The sequence below is a fragment of the Trematomus bernacchii genome, unplaced genomic scaffold (genome assembly GCF_902827165.1).
Source record: "Trematomus bernacchii unplaced genomic scaffold, fTreBer1.1, whole genome shotgun sequence".
Classification (NCBI taxonomy): domain Eukaryota; kingdom Metazoa; phylum Chordata; class Actinopteri; order Perciformes; family Nototheniidae; genus Trematomus; species Trematomus bernacchii.
In genome coordinates, this window is record NW_022988050.1 from 9,785,016 (window position 1) to 9,801,928 (window position 16,913).

At 40.5% G+C, this 16,913-nt stretch overlaps 1 protein-coding gene across 6 annotated transcripts in view; it reads left to right on the forward strand.

Moving 5' to 3' along the window:
- The window catches only part of ptprea (protein tyrosine phosphatase receptor type Ea), a 52,850-nt gene extending 36,296 nt beyond the window's left edge, over positions 1–16,554 (forward strand). For 3 of the 6 annotated variants that reach the window (XM_034119413.1, XM_034119414.1, XM_034119415.1), the window contains 20 exons: positions 4,020–4,097; positions 4,632–4,728; positions 5,133–5,206; positions 6,083–6,127; positions 7,028–7,164; positions 7,678–7,768; positions 8,592–8,668; positions 8,998–9,034; positions 9,135–9,232; positions 9,843–9,962; positions 10,259–10,422; positions 10,637–10,772; positions 10,904–11,053; positions 12,053–12,146; positions 12,389–12,465; positions 12,567–12,701; positions 12,914–13,039; positions 13,966–14,117; positions 14,528–14,663; positions 14,796–16,554. In XM_034119413.1, coding sequence (XP_033975304.1) covers positions 4,025–4,097; positions 4,632–4,728; positions 5,133–5,206; positions 6,083–6,127; positions 7,028–7,164; positions 7,678–7,768; positions 8,592–8,668; positions 8,998–9,034; positions 9,135–9,232; positions 9,843–9,962; positions 10,259–10,422; positions 10,637–10,772; positions 10,904–11,053; positions 12,053–12,146; positions 12,389–12,465; positions 12,567–12,701; positions 12,914–13,039; positions 13,966–14,117; positions 14,528–14,663; positions 14,796–14,870 — 2,094 coding nt within the window. In that variant the 5' untranslated portion in view covers positions 4,020–4,024 and the 3' untranslated portion in view covers positions 14,871–16,554. Of the gene's footprint in view, positions 1–4,019; positions 4,098–4,631; positions 4,729–4,869; positions 5,022–5,132; positions 5,207–6,082; positions 6,128–7,027; positions 7,165–7,677; positions 7,769–8,591; positions 8,669–8,997; positions 9,035–9,134; positions 9,233–9,842; positions 9,963–10,258; positions 10,423–10,636; positions 10,773–10,903; positions 11,054–12,052; positions 12,147–12,388; positions 12,466–12,566; positions 12,702–12,913; positions 13,040–13,965; positions 14,118–14,527; positions 14,664–14,795 lie in introns of those variants that run through there. The other 3 variants (XM_034119416.1, XM_034119417.1, XM_034119418.1) reach the window with 3 other exon arrangements.
- Positions 16,555–16,913: the final 359 nt, after the last annotated feature.

Below are 16,913 nucleotides of genomic sequence, written 5' to 3' on the forward strand. Positions count from 1 at the left end.
TGAGAAATCCAGAAACACAACACAGCCGTTAGCTGTGAGCACTCAGAGCTCACAGCTCCTTATATATGTTCAGAAACTCGACAAAAGTTAAACAAGTACACACCACAAACTGCCTGTGTCATGGTGAATACAGTCGCTGCCTTATTTATGTCTGTATAGGCCGTTGTTGTGAGTGTGGACGGTCGGGGCATATACTGCGTTAGCTTAGCCAATCTCCATCTAGAAAAACACGAATTTTAAAAGGTTTTTCGCCTGCCGTCTGTCTGCAGACTTGACAAAGCATTAATTCATGGTTTTTACTAACCGGTATCAGTATGTTGTTACTTCGGCATCATTTTGAAACGTGTATTACAATTAAATCACGGTCAAATATGTCCATCTTGTTGTAGTTCTAGCCCTCTTGCCAGCGCTCCTCTCTCTAGTTTAGCATACTCAGCCCGACTCAGCCCTGTTTGTTGGCCCCGATAGAACCACAATTTTCTAGGGCCAGAAAAGAGGGGAAAAAGTGGCCCCGCGCCGTGCCGCGCCGGAACGAGGCCTAGTGGAAGCACAACCAAAAAAGGGGACGGCACGACACGGCACGCTTAAAGCGAGCTACGCGCTGCAATGGAAATGCGCCATAATTCTCTCCGGTTAGCCCACCAGCAGATGACAAACACCCACCTCTCCGCCTCTTCCAAGGAACGAGGGGACCGTGCGGCAGAGTTTCAGTTTCAGTTTGTTTCGCCGGTCAAGATGTCCGTTAAAGTTTAAATCTTCCGGACAAAATTCGAAAAGTGCCGGTCAAAGGTCTTCTTTGTTATTTATTGAGCTTTAAAACAAATGAATAACGACTCTAAAACACGGAGGACGGAGATCTCTTTTTCTCCCCCTCTTCTGACAGCCCAGCAGCTGATCAGAGCACGTCTCCCCTCTCCTGCAGGGGGGCGTGGTCAGCAGAATCAGACCCGTAGACAGCAAACAGCACATAGAGCGAAATGAGGCATGGCTAAAATGCATGATCTGTTTGGTATTTTGAAAACAGAAGCGTATAAATATACCTTACATAGGTATGGCCCTACAATATATAATTTAAATATAGCATGATAGGTTTCCTTTAAAAATAATTCCTAGTGTTCGACTTCATTGTATTTAAAGTGCTGGTGTTCCTGTGAATAAAGCCTCCAATTCTGCAGCTGAGGACGATACTGATACAGCATGTGACACAGGGAATACTATACAAAGTAACTGGTGACACGCATACCCCTGAACAAACTGTCTGTCTAGCTGGCCAGGACAATACCCTTCCCCTAGGCTACTTGCAAATGTGTCCTATCAGAAAATAAGGACGCATTAGAACTTCCCTTTAGCTGACATCTCTCATGACCTATTTTCATTATGGCTAACGGTTGGTGGCCAGCTGCTGAGTGCTAAAGGGAGGACAATACACAGATGACAGCACGTACTATGTGATGATAGCTGTTACCAAGAGTCTGACCCAAGCTAAGTGATGACTTGTACTAATAGTCTAATTTGAGACTTTCTGCTGAGTAAGGAGAAATAGAGGAAAATACATTATATACCCCGAGGAATAGGAAGCGGTGATATTTATAGTTACATGAGGGACATTTCCCCACAAAGACGGAGGAAAGGAAGTTGGCGATCTCCTGAGAGATGTTAAAAAGGTCAGGCTGGAGACCACTGTAATGACTAGATGGGAAAAGCTTTAGAGCACGGGGCGTACAGCCTCGGGTCCCAAGGGTGCATTTGAAGCCACGCTGGGGCTGGAGGCTGAGGCGTGACTGGGTGATATCTCCAGAGGTGATGGGGGGAAACAGGGAGCCAGGAACTATGGGACGCAGCAGCACTATTCTACAAGACACAGCCTTGGGGCTAGCTATGAGCGCTCTGCCGGCTGTCCCTGTTGAACCATCATACACGCAAATAAACAAACAGACACAGTAATCAAATTCCTCGCAGCTTGTGTAGCGGAAAGTCCCATACGGCTACTTGAGTGAATTTCCACATCACAAAACCTCAAGTCTTATACACACAGCCCTACCCTAAGGATTCCCACACTGTACTCGCTCAATAACCTCCCCCTCATCCAGGCGAGTGACATTTGCAGAGAGAGCCTTAAAGATGGGGGATAAAGAGGAAGGAGAGCTGGAGAAGGGGACAGCATGCTCCTCCTCGCCCCTCTTCTCTCATTAGAATTCTCTCATCAGTCTTCCCCGTGGAACGGAGAGACATGTCAGGGTTTATTAATCGCTCCAGGAAATATTATTGACCCGGACCTTCTGCTCCCTCTCTCCCTGCTGCAGTCAGTGTCTCTGCTCCGCTGCCCCCACATTCCTCCGGTGTCCTGCCTGGACACATTACAGGACACTGCGGCACAGCGTGGAGGCTTCAGCACAGTGTCTTCATTCACTATGCACTTGGCCTTAGCTTTCATTTCACTGCAGCTGCAGAGCACCACACACACACACACACACACACACACACACACACACACACACACACACACACACACACACACACCTGCAGCCTTGGGGAGACAAAGCACACCCTGCTCTCTTTATGGGGAGATGCAGCTCCGCACTTAGATTCTCTGAACTTTTGGGAAATAAAAAGAACTGCAAGGATCTCAATGCTTACTGGTTCCCAACCTTAGATTTCAGAAGAAAGGAGGTGCTCAAATCAATGTGATGGGAAACCTATTCTGAATGCTCAAACACGATAATCGATCGAAGATGGTCTTTTATCCCCGCTCCTCTGCATTTGTCTACTGGAAGAAGAATGAAGGGATGATCAGATTCATTCAGTTGAGACTTATGAATGTCACTCATAGAGCTCATGCTGCTGCTGCGACCGTGCATGTGCGTGTGCGCGAGAGTTTGTGTTGGGGGAAGGATATTAAAAAGTGAGGGGGGAGGTGGCAAAGAGCAGAGCATGAGGGTGTACTGTAGGTGTTAAGCCTCTGGCAGCCTGATTCTAGACCTCGCTCACCATGATCTGATACATCCAGTTTGGCTCGGCTTAGCCACTCGACATCAGCTGACACCCAGGCCTGCTGTGTGTGTGTGTGTGTGTGTGTGTGTGTGTGTGTGTGTGTGTGTGTGTGTGTGTGTGTGTGTGTGTGTGTGTGTGTGTGTGTGTGTGTGTGTGTGTGTGTGTGTGTGTGTGTGTGTGTGTGTGTGTGTGTGTGTGTGTGTGTGTGTGTGTGTGTGTGTGTGTGTGTGTGTGTGTGTGTGTGTGTGTGTGTGTGTGTGTGTGGTGTGTGTGTGTGTGTGTGTGTGTGTGTGTGTGTGTGTGTGTGTGTGTGTGTGTGTGTGTGTGTGTGTGTGTGTGTGTGTGTGTGTGTGTGTGTGTGTGTGTGTGTGTGTGTGTGTGTGTGTGTGTGTGTGTGTGGTGGCGGCGGCGGCGGCGGCATGTGGTTTCTAAGGTATAGCACATTTAGACCCTACTCATGTTATATCCTGGAAATCCCACATGTCAGCATTGCCACGGAAAACAGCTGAAGGCAAACAGTGTTATCAGTCTCATTCTGATAATGCACTGATCAAAGCATGCCTTTATTAGAGGAGTAAGTAGCAGCATTGGGTATGAATGAAGGACACGTGATTTCTTTTAATATTTATTTATTTAGAAATGGAAAAATCGATGTTTCCTTGGCCTGTTATCTTTTGGAATTTTTTTTCTCAATGGGTTGGTGAGCATGTTATCATGGCAAGCCTTGTTTGATCAAATATTGGTGGATTGTGCCTCCTCATGGACATGTTAGGCATTACACCGTGTGCTTTATGACAGCACTAATAAATGACCAGGATATGAGTGTGCTGTTCCATTGTGTCTCCATGAACTTTGCACCGATGAGCACATTCCTGAAAGCAACAGTCATGAATTAAGAAATATGCCTCAGATCGGTCAATAGAGTTAGTGCTCCCTAAATGGTTTTATTATCCAGCAGCCATGTTCTCACGAGGCTTAACGTTGCAATCACTACATTTAATATCCAATTTCGTTTTGTTTTCCTGCAGTCACAATGGTCCCACTTCTGTTTTTGGTGGCAACCACAACATCATCTAATTCCACTGGCAATGGCAACCATACAAAAGGTAAGAACAATAACAGGAGACATGTGAGACTTGAGACATTTGAGGTACCAACTAAATCAAATTAGTATCCACTGCAGGCATCTTCTTCAGACTTCCTCAGCACACGAATTGCTTAATAATAGCCTTTTCTAGAGCCTTAATAATTACCGGGTCACAATGAACTTCAGCAGCCCTGGACCATAATTTACGGCTTATTGTGCGTCTTTGTAAACACAGCTAATAGCTGACTGTGTGGCTGTGACTCTTGGCTGATTCTCTATTCTGTCAGGCAGACATACCGCCAGGACAAAATGAGCTGATACTTATCTCTGTAGACAAAATACTGCAGAGGCCAGTTATTAAATCAGGCCTGCGTCCAGAAGAGAACACTGGGAGGTGCCAAGTATTCATTTTGTTTTATCAGTATACAATACACACATGACTCAAACCCATGAATGCAGCTACACACAAACACACATTTATGTTGCCGGCCTTGCTCCTTCTTCTTTGTTGACGCTGCTCTCTGACCCTGTGACTCTGCCTCTCCTTCCTCAGAAGACGTTGCGTCCCCCAGCCAACATGTCCTCCCCACCGTGCTGGTCCTGTCCCTGCTGCTGCTCATCATCGCGCTGCTGGCCTGGTACTTCCTCAGGTAAAGTCTCCCACTCACCTCACCCCCTCTCTGGGCCTCGCTGACTGGCTGTGAGCCAGGCTCGGGGGCAGAGCTCAGGGTGACAAACACTTCCTACTTTAGTCATCGAGGCGGAGCCCAGTCAGGAAGGGCTGCTAGCTGACTCCCTGTCATGCTTAGTGAGAGGAGAGCAGGCTCTGACAGCAGACCTAGACAGGCAACAGAGGAAAACCAAGAACAAATTCTGTATCGCATTCGGACTAGACAACCGTCAATTCGCTAATGAGAAAGAGTGGCTTTTCAAGTTTTAGATGGTAGGATGTATAGATTTTTTTGATGGCTACCTATTTCATTTGTAATGTTGGGAGGTCTGATTGATTTGAGTTGAACTTACTTCTCATTGTATTGCATTTATTTATTGACAGGGTGAAGAACCAGAGAAAAGCAGTCGTCACAACAGTTGACAAGAAGATACCAAATGGCATCCTGGAGGAACAAGGTAACGTTGTATATAAGACTGTGTGAAGGAGATTGTGAAAGCAACAGGCTGTCAGAAAAAAGCATGGTTGGAGCTTAAAGTAGATATACTGAAACATGCAGCATAGGTTAATACAGAAGCAAGCAGGCACTATTTGGATGTTTGTAACTGCAGATGCAGGTTGTCCCCCCACAGCTTTGTGGTTGTGTACTTCCTGTGGTAAATGTGACAAACAATTCGGCGTCATCTTCACTACTTTTCACAGCCTTTTTTACACTGCATAGAAAATAAGTATGCACAGTTAGAGGTGCAAAGATTACAGAAGATGTTGGCTTTGAGGCTGCATTGTTCAAATTAAATTATGAGCTGTGTGAAATATGCTAACTGCTTTCGGGCCTCACAGGAAACGACTGGTCTTGAGGAGCTGCGAGTGTTCTTTAGGAAGTATTTTCTTATCTGACAATTACAATAGAAAGTTCAGAGGGGTTGTATTCTCTGCTGATAGGAATGTAGCGAGGATATATGGCTGGAATACACGCCACACACACACCTAGAAGTAGCTGTTACAAACACTGAGTACATGTCAAGGTATTAGCCAAGCTGCTTATTACTATGATTGCAAACATGAAACATGGTCATATGAGAGTGACGTTATATTTAATGTTCACTTTATGAATTTTCCGTGCTGGGGAAGCACTACAGAATATGTTCAGACAGACATAGATATATAGACTAACAATTACATGAAGTCAACATTTGAATAATGTCAGGAAGTAGATGAAAATGTTTACAATTTCTGTTGTAAGGTGGTTCTGATGTTTAAGGAAACATGATGTTAAATGACGGTATTGTTTGTGTTTTGCCTTTATGACTGATGTGACATGTGTTGTGTTTTAGAGTTTGGATACAGTTCTGAGTCGTTATACACCACTGTGCCACCAGGTCAGGTATACAGGGTGGCGGTATCAGAGGCCTCGTGTTACTAACACTCTCGCAGTACTTTTTTCAACATCTATTTTCTAATAGAGTGCTAACTGAATGCTTAGTCGGGTTCTTTGGAGAGGTTTTATTCAGAAACAAGTGGCTTCTCCCTGGGGTGCTTTGATTCTCTAACAACTGTTTTTGGTGATCTTCGAATACTCACACTTCTCTTTTGAAATGATCAATTTGTTGGCACACATGCAAACATGTCATACAATTTGAAATCAGTTGTAGAGCAAATTTGTGTCATAATATTATTTTTAATTAAATATTGTGTACCGGCCTACAAATTATATTCTACAGACATGAGAAACAATCTCTGTTTGGTAAAGATCCTTGCAAATATCAATGAATGACAATTTGTTATATATTTTTCAATTAAAATGAGAATAAAGATGCAACATTATATTACAATAGCATAATCTGAAAGAAATAATAAATTCAAACCGTTTTTTTGAAAGAGAATTAAAACATTTATTTCAAAGTAATGAATGAATTGTTTAACTTTTTAACAATTTTTTTTTTATTAATGGTTCAAATATAATTCTGCCACTCAAAGTTATGGAAGTAAAAATTAAAACCAGCTAAACACTGACGGCTGAATGCAGACATTCTTAACAATCAAATAATCAGTAGTGTTATACTGTATAACAATCAGTGGTGATGTTTTCAGCTGACAGTGCTTTATGGGTACATTTAGTTGTGAACCATTGGTCTAATTTAACCCAAATCCTGTTATAGATCTTTTAATAAAAAATTAAAATAACATTATTTTCTTAAAAAAAACAAATATTTCACCAAATTATTCTTTAAATCTGAGTCCAGCAGAGATCATTAACCCACATACTTTTCTCCCCACAGAGCAACAGACGGTGGTCCTTCTGCCCAGATCCCCCTCAGCCTCTAAGACCTACTTCCCCATCCCCGTGGAGCACCTGGAGGACGAGAACAGGGTCCGCTCCGCCGACGATGGGAAGCTCTTCAGGGAGGAGTACAATGTAAGCATCCTCCAGTCCTTTCTCCTCCTGACGGTCACAAAATAATGTGAAAAGACAGAGCTGGCAGGTTTTCCCACAATTGCGATGATTGTTCATGAGGAGGCAAAAAATTCAGACATGCGTTTAATTTTCATTCAGGAAAACTACTGGAGTTACATGTGTCACAGTGTCCATGACAAATACTGCACACATATACCCGCACACGCATTAAAGAAATACCCTATTTGGTTATTTACGGCTATGACTATGAATATGAGTCAAGTAAAGTGTACAGTATGACTCATGGTTCATGTAACACATTTGCTCTTATCCAGACAGTGTGTCAGTACAGACAGAGGAAGTTGAAGTTCTCTGCATTTAATAGGGGAATGTTTACTGTAGGTAGCAGAGGAAGCGCCTACATCGAGGCTGAACAAAGCTTTATGTACAGCAGAACACAATGCACCGGGCCGTGAGTAGTTAAATGTCAGTATGGGAGGTTGTGTAGAATCTAACTGTGATTTTCTTATGCAGTCCTTGCCTGGGGGGAATGCCCAAGGGATGTATGAGGAGGCGAACAAGGATGAAAACAAGGAGAAGAACAGATACCCCAACATCCTTCCTTGTGAGTTCACTTTCTGTTCTGCAGAACTTCACTCAACTCACACCCAGAGCTCACAGTTTCCTGCCTGTGTGCACGTGTCTTTGAGTTTTTTTTTCTCTCACAGTTCAGATAGAGCAGATCCTCCCCATCAGCTCATCTGTTATTCACTATGAAAAACCTCGGCCCTGATTGTTTCACCAACATTCTTCCTTTTTTACAGTTGCACTTCCATCACACATCACTTATCTTTCTCTCATTATGCATTCATTGCAACAAACTGCAACATTCTGAGTCAATGTACACCAAAACATTCATATGTTTCCCCATTAACCTGTTCAGTTCACACCAAAGAAATCTAGATTGATAAATACGCATTTTTCATTTCCGGGCTAAACTGTCCTTTTAAAGAGGTTAATATGAAAAGATAATTGAAAAACATGTTATTTCTGCAATAAACATGTGTAGCGTAAACAACAAGATGTCTAGATTGGCTCTGTCAAAAGCTAAAAGAAAACACCAGCACTTCACTTCACAAATAAGTATGTTATTTCTTAATTGTTAATCTTTACAGTAGCCTGATGTCAGTTGGCTGTTTCAAAGGAGTTTATGTGCCGCACTTTGTTTGGCTTAAGCACATGCCAGGCAACCAGGGGAGACTCCTTCCCCCATATATTTATAGTCTTTATGGAGGAAGTAGCTTCATATTGACGTCTAACTTCTTGTCTAACTCGTAGCAAGGATGCGATAATTGTGTTTAATGCTCTTTATGCTACAAACTGATAGAGTGTTTAATCAGTTAAGTGACATACTCAGTATTGTTGTTCTGCTGTTACCCTCTAAACAGATGATCATTCCAGAGTGGTGTTGACTCAGCTAGATGGAAATCCCTGTTCGGACTATGTGAACGCTTCTTACATTGATGTGAGTTTTGCTTTTTAGTAACTTCACTTGCCAAAATGGCAACAATAACTGTGGCATATTAACAATTTGTCCTCCTAATTTCCTATGAATTAATGGTTGGTTGGTCACTGCAAGGTCCACATTCATATTGATTCTGAACTTTGGATCATATCCAACAATCAGTTTGCCCAGTCATACTTTTCCTTAATGTTGGCTTGCAAATTGAGATTAAAAGTAATTTGACTTTTACCATAGAAACCGCATTTGAAGAGACAGTGTCCCCTCAAGGTTCATTAGTAGCTTTTCTGGTCCATATTTCTACATTTTTTAATTCATTTTTTCTCCAACAGGGTTACACGGAAAAGAAAAAATTCATTGCAGCACAAGGTAAGATATAGCGAGCTTATGATGCATACTTATGTAGATCTTTATAATTCATTCAAAGTCTAAATAAATCTTGTAATATTACCATCATATTGTCTTACAGGTCCAAAAGAAGACACGGTAGCAGATTTCTGGAGGATGATATGGGAGCAGAAAGTAGCGACTGTTGTTATGCTGACAAATCTTAAAGAAAGGAAAGAGGTAAGTGATTTGGCGTTGTTTTTTTCTGAATGTGTCTGCTCTCCTGTTGTCCTACGAGCTCCAGTGTTTCTTATTTTTCGAGCCTGTGAAGGGGACAAGCGAAAAATCAGAGTTGTCTGTATGGATTAATGAAGCATCAAGATGATTTGAAAATCCAAATTGATTTCATTAGTAATGGTCAAAGGTGAGACCGTGGATTTAATTTAAATGATTAATTTCACACCTGTAATCTCCCCTCTGATATCTGTTTTCTGCTTTAATTGCTCAGTCTTTATAGTGAACCAGGACTCCCTCACTGAACAAGGAGAGAGGATAGAAAGATCAATAGGTGGAGAATTGGTGAAGATTTAAATCAGCACGTGGACACTTTAAAATCGATGACTACATAATGTGTAATGAAGTCCTACAGTACACGGCACTATCATAATCACCCAGCATTGTCTTATATTGAGTGGTTTCTCCCCTCTCACTTATATACTGATCTAGACTGAGTGGCTGTGGAATTGAATCACGCGAGCCTTTTGTGTAGCTCAGTTGTATGAATGCAATTGTTTTGCTTGCAAAGAAACTCCTTGAATACATATTAAGTCATGACTGTCTCTCTCTACAGGACAAGTGTTACCAGTACTGGCCAGATCAGGGCTGTTGGACCTATGGGAGTGTGAGGGTGGCAGTGGAAGACTTCACTGTTCTTGTGGACTACACCATCCGCAAGTTCTGTATTCAATATGTAAGTGTCATGCGGTGACATTAAATAACTGTGCTTTATAGGAAATTGACAGGAACATGGGTGTTGTTTGTTAAAAAGCGTGAAGCTCAGTTCCTTTTTCATAGTGAGTCAACTAGAATATTTCAGTAGTAGCTGTGAATTTCTCTATAATTTCTAAATAAAGAAGCTGTCCCTTTTGTCAAGTCTCAATTGCAACAGGAACTGTTATCATATATATCATGTGACCTATCACAGATATCAAATTTGCAATGCAGGTGTTGTAAACTGTGTCTGTCTGCGTCTGTGTCTCTGTGCAGCAGGCCAGCGATGCTGCTAAGACTCCCAGGCTCATCACCCAGCTCCACTTCACCAGCTGGCCCGACTTTGGAGTTCCTTTCTCCCCCATCGGCATGCTGAAGTTCCTCAAAAAGGTCAAGGTGGTCAATCCACCCTTCTCTGGGCCTATTGTGGTCCACTGCAGGTACCAGAACGCTGAGATCATACATCATTGTTTAGTGTTGTTTACTAGATTCATGCTTTTGCTACATTCCTCCGAAATTGTTTTAATCATTCAATTTGTTTCTATGGAGACAATTAAACATTGAGTGACCATAACAATACATGTTTACAAGCACAGATGTCCCTTTGTTTACCTGCTGTTGTCGACTAACAGCTGTTGTTTTGTTTCTCTGCAGCGCTGGTGTTGGGAGGACAGGAACCTTCATCGTAATAGACGCCATGATCGACATGATGCACGCAGAGCAGAAAGTTGATGCGTTTGTGTTTGTTGCTAAGATACGAGAGCAGCGATCACAGCTTGTTCAGACAGATGTGAGTTGGAAACAAGTTCCCCCTTTTTTTTACCACATGACGGTGAACTCATACTTGACAGTACATTCTCATCTGTGAAATGTGCCTCTGCATAGTGTTTGTGTTGATCTGTTTGTGTGTTCTCTCTCCAGATGCAGTACTCCTTCATCTACCAGGCCCTGCTTGAATACTACCTCTACGGAGACACGGAGCTGGACGTGTCGTCTCTGGAAGGACATCTGCACAAACTGCACAACACATTCACAACCGGTGACCGGGTCGGCCTAGAGGAAGAGTTTAAGGTAAACAGATGTATTTACTGTTTGGTTCGTTAAAGATCACATTAAATCAAATATAATCACAACAGAATCAGAAATAGCTTCAATACCAGGAGTTCTTTATTTAAAATAGCTTCTGAATCATAGTATACAAATCCATACTATAGAAATGATTGAATTCACTATACAGAATAAAACACTACATTTTTAATTCAAATATATTTTTACAAAAAAGAACCTGCACAGAAAACAAACTCTGTCTCTATAATCATCAAATAAGACTACATTATTACCAGCCTCGGCTTTTCACTACTTTCCATCTCCTGTATAGTTCCTTGGCACTTAATAACAAAAACTAAAACAATTCATAATACTATGAGATGATTATAACACCTTTAATAGAAGAATTGCAGTTTAAAGTGCTTCACAGTAGACATCTCTTTAAAAACTCACAGAAAATTGATATCACAGAATACAATTACCAGTAAAAGACTTCAAAACAAACTTCAAATAGCATAGAATAGACATATAAAAAATACATTTAGATTAAAGGTACAACGATAAAATTGTGCATTAAAAGGAGAATAGTGCAAATAGAACACTAAATCAGGAGACAGGTTAAAATGCATTGAGAGCAGGAGTTAGCTTCCTAAAAAAAGCTAAATTGTACAATTATGTTTTGAGCTTCTATTTTGTTAAAGACCGAGCAGGCTTCCCTGATGTCTATAGGTGTTTTGTTCCTTAGCTTTGGGGCATAATAACTCACCCAGAACCGTTTCAGCTGCATGTGCATATTGAAGTGTATATTTACCTACAGTACATATATACAAAGCCTCTAGTGTTGCCTTTTGCACGTACTGTATACAATTGCAAACATGCCTTGTGAAATCAAATGTATGTATTGTACTTCGAAAGTCTTATACTCTAAACTTGATAAAATTAAGAATTTTATTTTGCTATGGTCATTCAGGATAGTGAACATTTGAAGATGTGTAACACTCCGTTTGCTTCACTTGTGCCCAGAAACTGACCAACATGAGAATAATGAAGGAGAACATGAGAACAGGGAACCTCCCTGCCAACATGAAGAAGAACAGAGTTCTGCAAATTATTCCATGTAAGTAAATAACAAAACCATAGAAGAGCACAGATTGGATGTCTGTTCCACGGGTTAACTTTTGACCTCCAGATTTTATTGTCTGTCACTATATTTGGAATCTTAACATGTTATGTTCGTGGAATTCAATTTCCTCAGAGAGCCACTCGGCCACTTTGTGAACTTGATACTTTGTGATGATGTTTATAGGTCGCTTTATTCTAAATGTCTTTAAAGGCTTCCCTGATTCACTTCCATTTCAGATGACTTCAACAGAGTCATTCTCTCCATGAGAAGAGGTCAGGAGTTCACAGATTACGTCAACGCGTCTTTTATAGATGTAAGCCCTCTTTTTTACCTAATGCCTTCCTTCTTGCATTTAATTTAGCTATTAAAAGCATTTATAGAAGCTGAAGGAGCATGTGTTTTGCTTTGACTCAGGGCTACAGACAGAAGGACTACTTCATCGCCACCCAGGGCCCTCTGACACACACAGTGGAGGATTTCTGGAGAATGGTGTGGGAATGGAAATGTCACTCCATTGTAATGCTGACGGAGCTCCAGGAGAGGGAGCAGGTGAGCAGTGATGAATGGCTTCAGCACAGACTACAGCAGCAGTGCAGCATAAAGCATGTTCCTGTTCCCTGCTTCTTTCACACAGCTGTACTTTATCTCAGTTCATGTTTGTGTAGTCTTTCAAACTTTTAGCCAAAACTACTTCAGAATATTTACATTCCATGTATTATTCCAGTAAATCAACACTTGTATCTGCTTGTCTGTTGTTGCAGGACAAATGTTGCCATTACTGGCCAGCAGAGGACTCTATCACCTATGGAGATTACAAAGTAGAGTTGAAGGGAGACACTTTGTGTGACACCTTCAGTCTACGAGACTTGGTACTCACCTTTGTGCCGGTAAGCAAATGAAAGTTAAACTCACACTATCACACGATAGTAAAGAGGCAGTTAACAGCTCATTACACATTTGCCTGTCAGGATAAAAGACCATCTTCTGTATTTATTCATGCAAACTCATTGAGCCTTCATTCTTTTCCAAGGAATGTAAAACCATCTTCATCATGAGAAATTGTAACTACACATAAACCATGAGCGAGTAAGATTGTATCCCAAATTCCACTTTACATTTATGGTGTTTCTCCTATTAAATTATTTATAATGACTTCCAGGGGTGGAAGAATGATTCATCATTTAAAAATAATGCATTACTTACCATTTTAAATGCAGAACTTCAACTTCTAAAGGAAATTACAAAAGGTATAATAACAAGGGAAAGTACTTCTTTAAGTGATATATTATTAACATTTTATTTGTAGATGTTTCTATTAGCATTTACCTGCTGATAATGATCCTCTCAAAACAGTCACAGAGAATAATGAGATGATTAATGTTGTAGGTAAGGGATTTTTTTTTCTAATCTTTGCATTGTTGTGATTCGATAATGTTATCTCTTTTAGCCTTCAAGCGTTGTATAAAGTATAAAGTTTACGTACACAGGATCTAACATAATCGTCTTATAAGCAAAAAACAAAGTGAGTCTATGAAACTTGTGGCTGCCAGAGGAAATGTGGTGGGCAGGATGTGTTTAGGATTATTGAGTGGGAGATTCCTATCTCATATTTCATTAAATTCGACCCACATCCCCTCTCAGAGGCTCAGTAGTACACTGCTGCCTCCCAGTGCAGCACCCATCAGCCCGGCACTAATCTACTGCACACTTAACCTCCACCGACATTGCACCTGCCATTATGCTTTCATATACTACTGATGAATCATATTTAAAACGGTATTATGATCTCTCTTCCGTTCATTTCCTCTCATAGGAGAAGCAGACCAGGGTGATCAGGCACTTCCACTTCCACGGCTGGCCAGAGGTCGGCATCCCGGCCGAGGGGAAAGGCATGATCGACATCATCGCCTCGGTGCAGAGACAGCAGCAGCAATCTGGCAACCATCCCATCGTCGTACACTGCAGGTAGCTACTTAAAGGGCACCTATTATGCAAAATCCACTTTCTTCATGTCTTTTATACATAAACATGTGTCCCTGCGTTAAGAGATTCTGAAAGTTTCAGGAAAAAAGATTGGCTCTCTTTTTGTCCTGATCCATTTATACAAAAACCTGTCTGAAAATGAGCTGATCAGATTTTGATGTCATCGTGTTTTTTTGGGTTGTGTAACCATTAGCCAATAACCAACCAAGGTTACACCCTCCCAAATTTGGTATTTGGAGTCAAACACTTCAGAGACATGTTTTGTATATATCTGAGACCTATAATATATTGATGAAAAACAGTATAATAGGGGACCTTTAAAACAGTCAGATGATGTATTTGCAAGCAACTGTTTATGCATGAATTGAGTTGAGTTTTTGTGTGTGCTGCAGTGCTGGTGCAGGGCGAACAGGTACGTTCATTGCACTGAGCAATATCCTGGAGCGAGTCAAAGCAGAGGGCCTGCTGGACGTGTTCCAAACTGTGAAGAGTTTACGCATGCAGAGGCCTCATATGGTCCAAACCGTGGTGAGTATTTACATCAACTGGATCCAAAATGTAATGCATCGAATATTCCTCACCTCATGTTGATGTTTAGCTTGACTGAAAATCAATTTGACAGACTCCTAATCCACTTTTATGTTTCTCTTTATTCCATAGGAACAATATGACTTCTGCTACAGGGTGGTACAAGACTTTGTCGAAATTTTCTCAGACTATGCCAATTTTAAATGACGAGATTTGCCTTAAACATGGTTTTTAATGTTGTTTTCTAAAGCTGGTTTGTCAGTTTTATGGGTTTCTTTAACTCAGTCAAATGATCTATTTTGCTATGCACTTGTCCTTCCATTAACTCCATCCTCGCTGTAATATAATGTATGTCAGTTGACGAAAATTGTAAATGAAAAAAGTTAGATTATTAATGTATATTTCACATCATGTATGATAATTAATTTGTCATGAAGTGTTGGTCTCTTATTTCAGTTCTGTTGTATAAAACTGTACTTCAAATGTTTATCTAAGTGTTACTTTGACCATGTAATATTTTTAAAAGTTGTACTTATTGTAAATGTATTTATGTATTGACGATGACATTCCATTCTTGAGTTTGGAGAACATGACGGGAATGTTAAGATATTTTTTAGTTTTTATGTAAACATACCGTACACATAATTTCGTTTATTGATGACTTCTATCTGAGATTGGAGGCGATACTGAAACTACATGCCCATCACGAATGCGATACTCTTTCCAATGGAAATATTTTCAGAAAAAGAATGAATCACCACAGCCATATTGCAGAAAACATGAATTTATGCAACAGAGGTGGAGGTGACAATACTGGAGTTGAATTCCTACGGATAGATTCAGGAAGAAGTTTCTCTCTCAGTCATACAATAACATTTAACTGGTTTTGTACCTCAAAATAGTGGTATGCAACTGCATTTAACATGGATGTAACAGTCTGCCTTTTCTCTGTAGACAGCAAAAACAGTTTTGCTAAAATGACTGCACATTAAAAAGCACATACTGTATAACTAAGCCTTTTGCCAAGAACCTGCAATTTCCAAGAGTTTGTTTATTGCTTTATATAATAGATTTTTCACAAATCAGTGCCATATGTACTTTTTGTAAGACATGGAAAAGTAGAACAACTATAGAGTGAAGGCCAAGCAATGAAAGGTGATCTTAGGGAAAGGTAAGTGTGGGCTATAAATGCAGTAGAGTTAGAACGATTTATTGACAACCTGTTTCAGATGCACTGTAAACGCATAGTCAAGTATATAAAGTGCTACATTAGATAAGACATTTTATGGTAAAACCACACGTGGTGCTTCAGTGCCTGCTTTATGCCAGAGAAAAAAAAAGTACTATCATTGTTCAGTCACTTTTTGGAATACCTTGTTTTTTCGCATGGGTTAAAATGAGGAAGCAGAGTTTTTCATAGAAAAGCATCTAGTGGTTGTTTTATTTATAGGGAAGCATCTGAATATGACACTGCTCCCGATTCATCTGGTACTCAAACATTAACACAACATTTGGAATAATTTCACCCAGCTCTGCTCGAATCCTTAAAAAACAGTGGAGCCTTGTTAATGCTGTTTGTAGATACTACATGAAAAAGTGCTAACATCAAAATGGCTGAGCAGCAAGGGACTGTCAAGTCATTGCTCATTTTCTTGTGTGCTATATGTCTGTGGGAGATGTGCGGTGAAGTTAAAGAAGAGACTTGACAAAATAACCCGTAGTCTATTAAACCACGGTTTATTTTCTGTCTCTCACTTCCTGTTTAGAGTATGGAGGAGGGTCTGTTTAGACCACAGCTCTTTGCCTTTGCTCTCTGTGGGTGGTCTATCCATTTTTGGATTCTCAATGTCTTTCAAATGCAAGTTGCAATATTAAATTCATCTAAAAATGCTTTCGGGGTCAGTCACAGTTTTCTTCAGATGCATTTGAAAAAAAATCATACAGGATGTCAAATGATAGTTATAGTATAGCATGCAATACATAAACAGTCATGCTAATATAATATAGTAAATACGAAACTTAATATAGTATGTCGTAAATATAGGAAAAACCTACAGTGTGTCGAAAATATCAGATAAAAATTGTCCAATTAAAAAAGCAACATAAAACAACATAGTATCGGACATCGACAATATATGGAGAGTCGTCCTAGTGTGGTATGTATTCTAAAGTAGCAGAAAAAAACAACATAATATAGTATGTTATATATTCTATATATATATAAAAATCAATAAAAAACAAAGTGTAGTC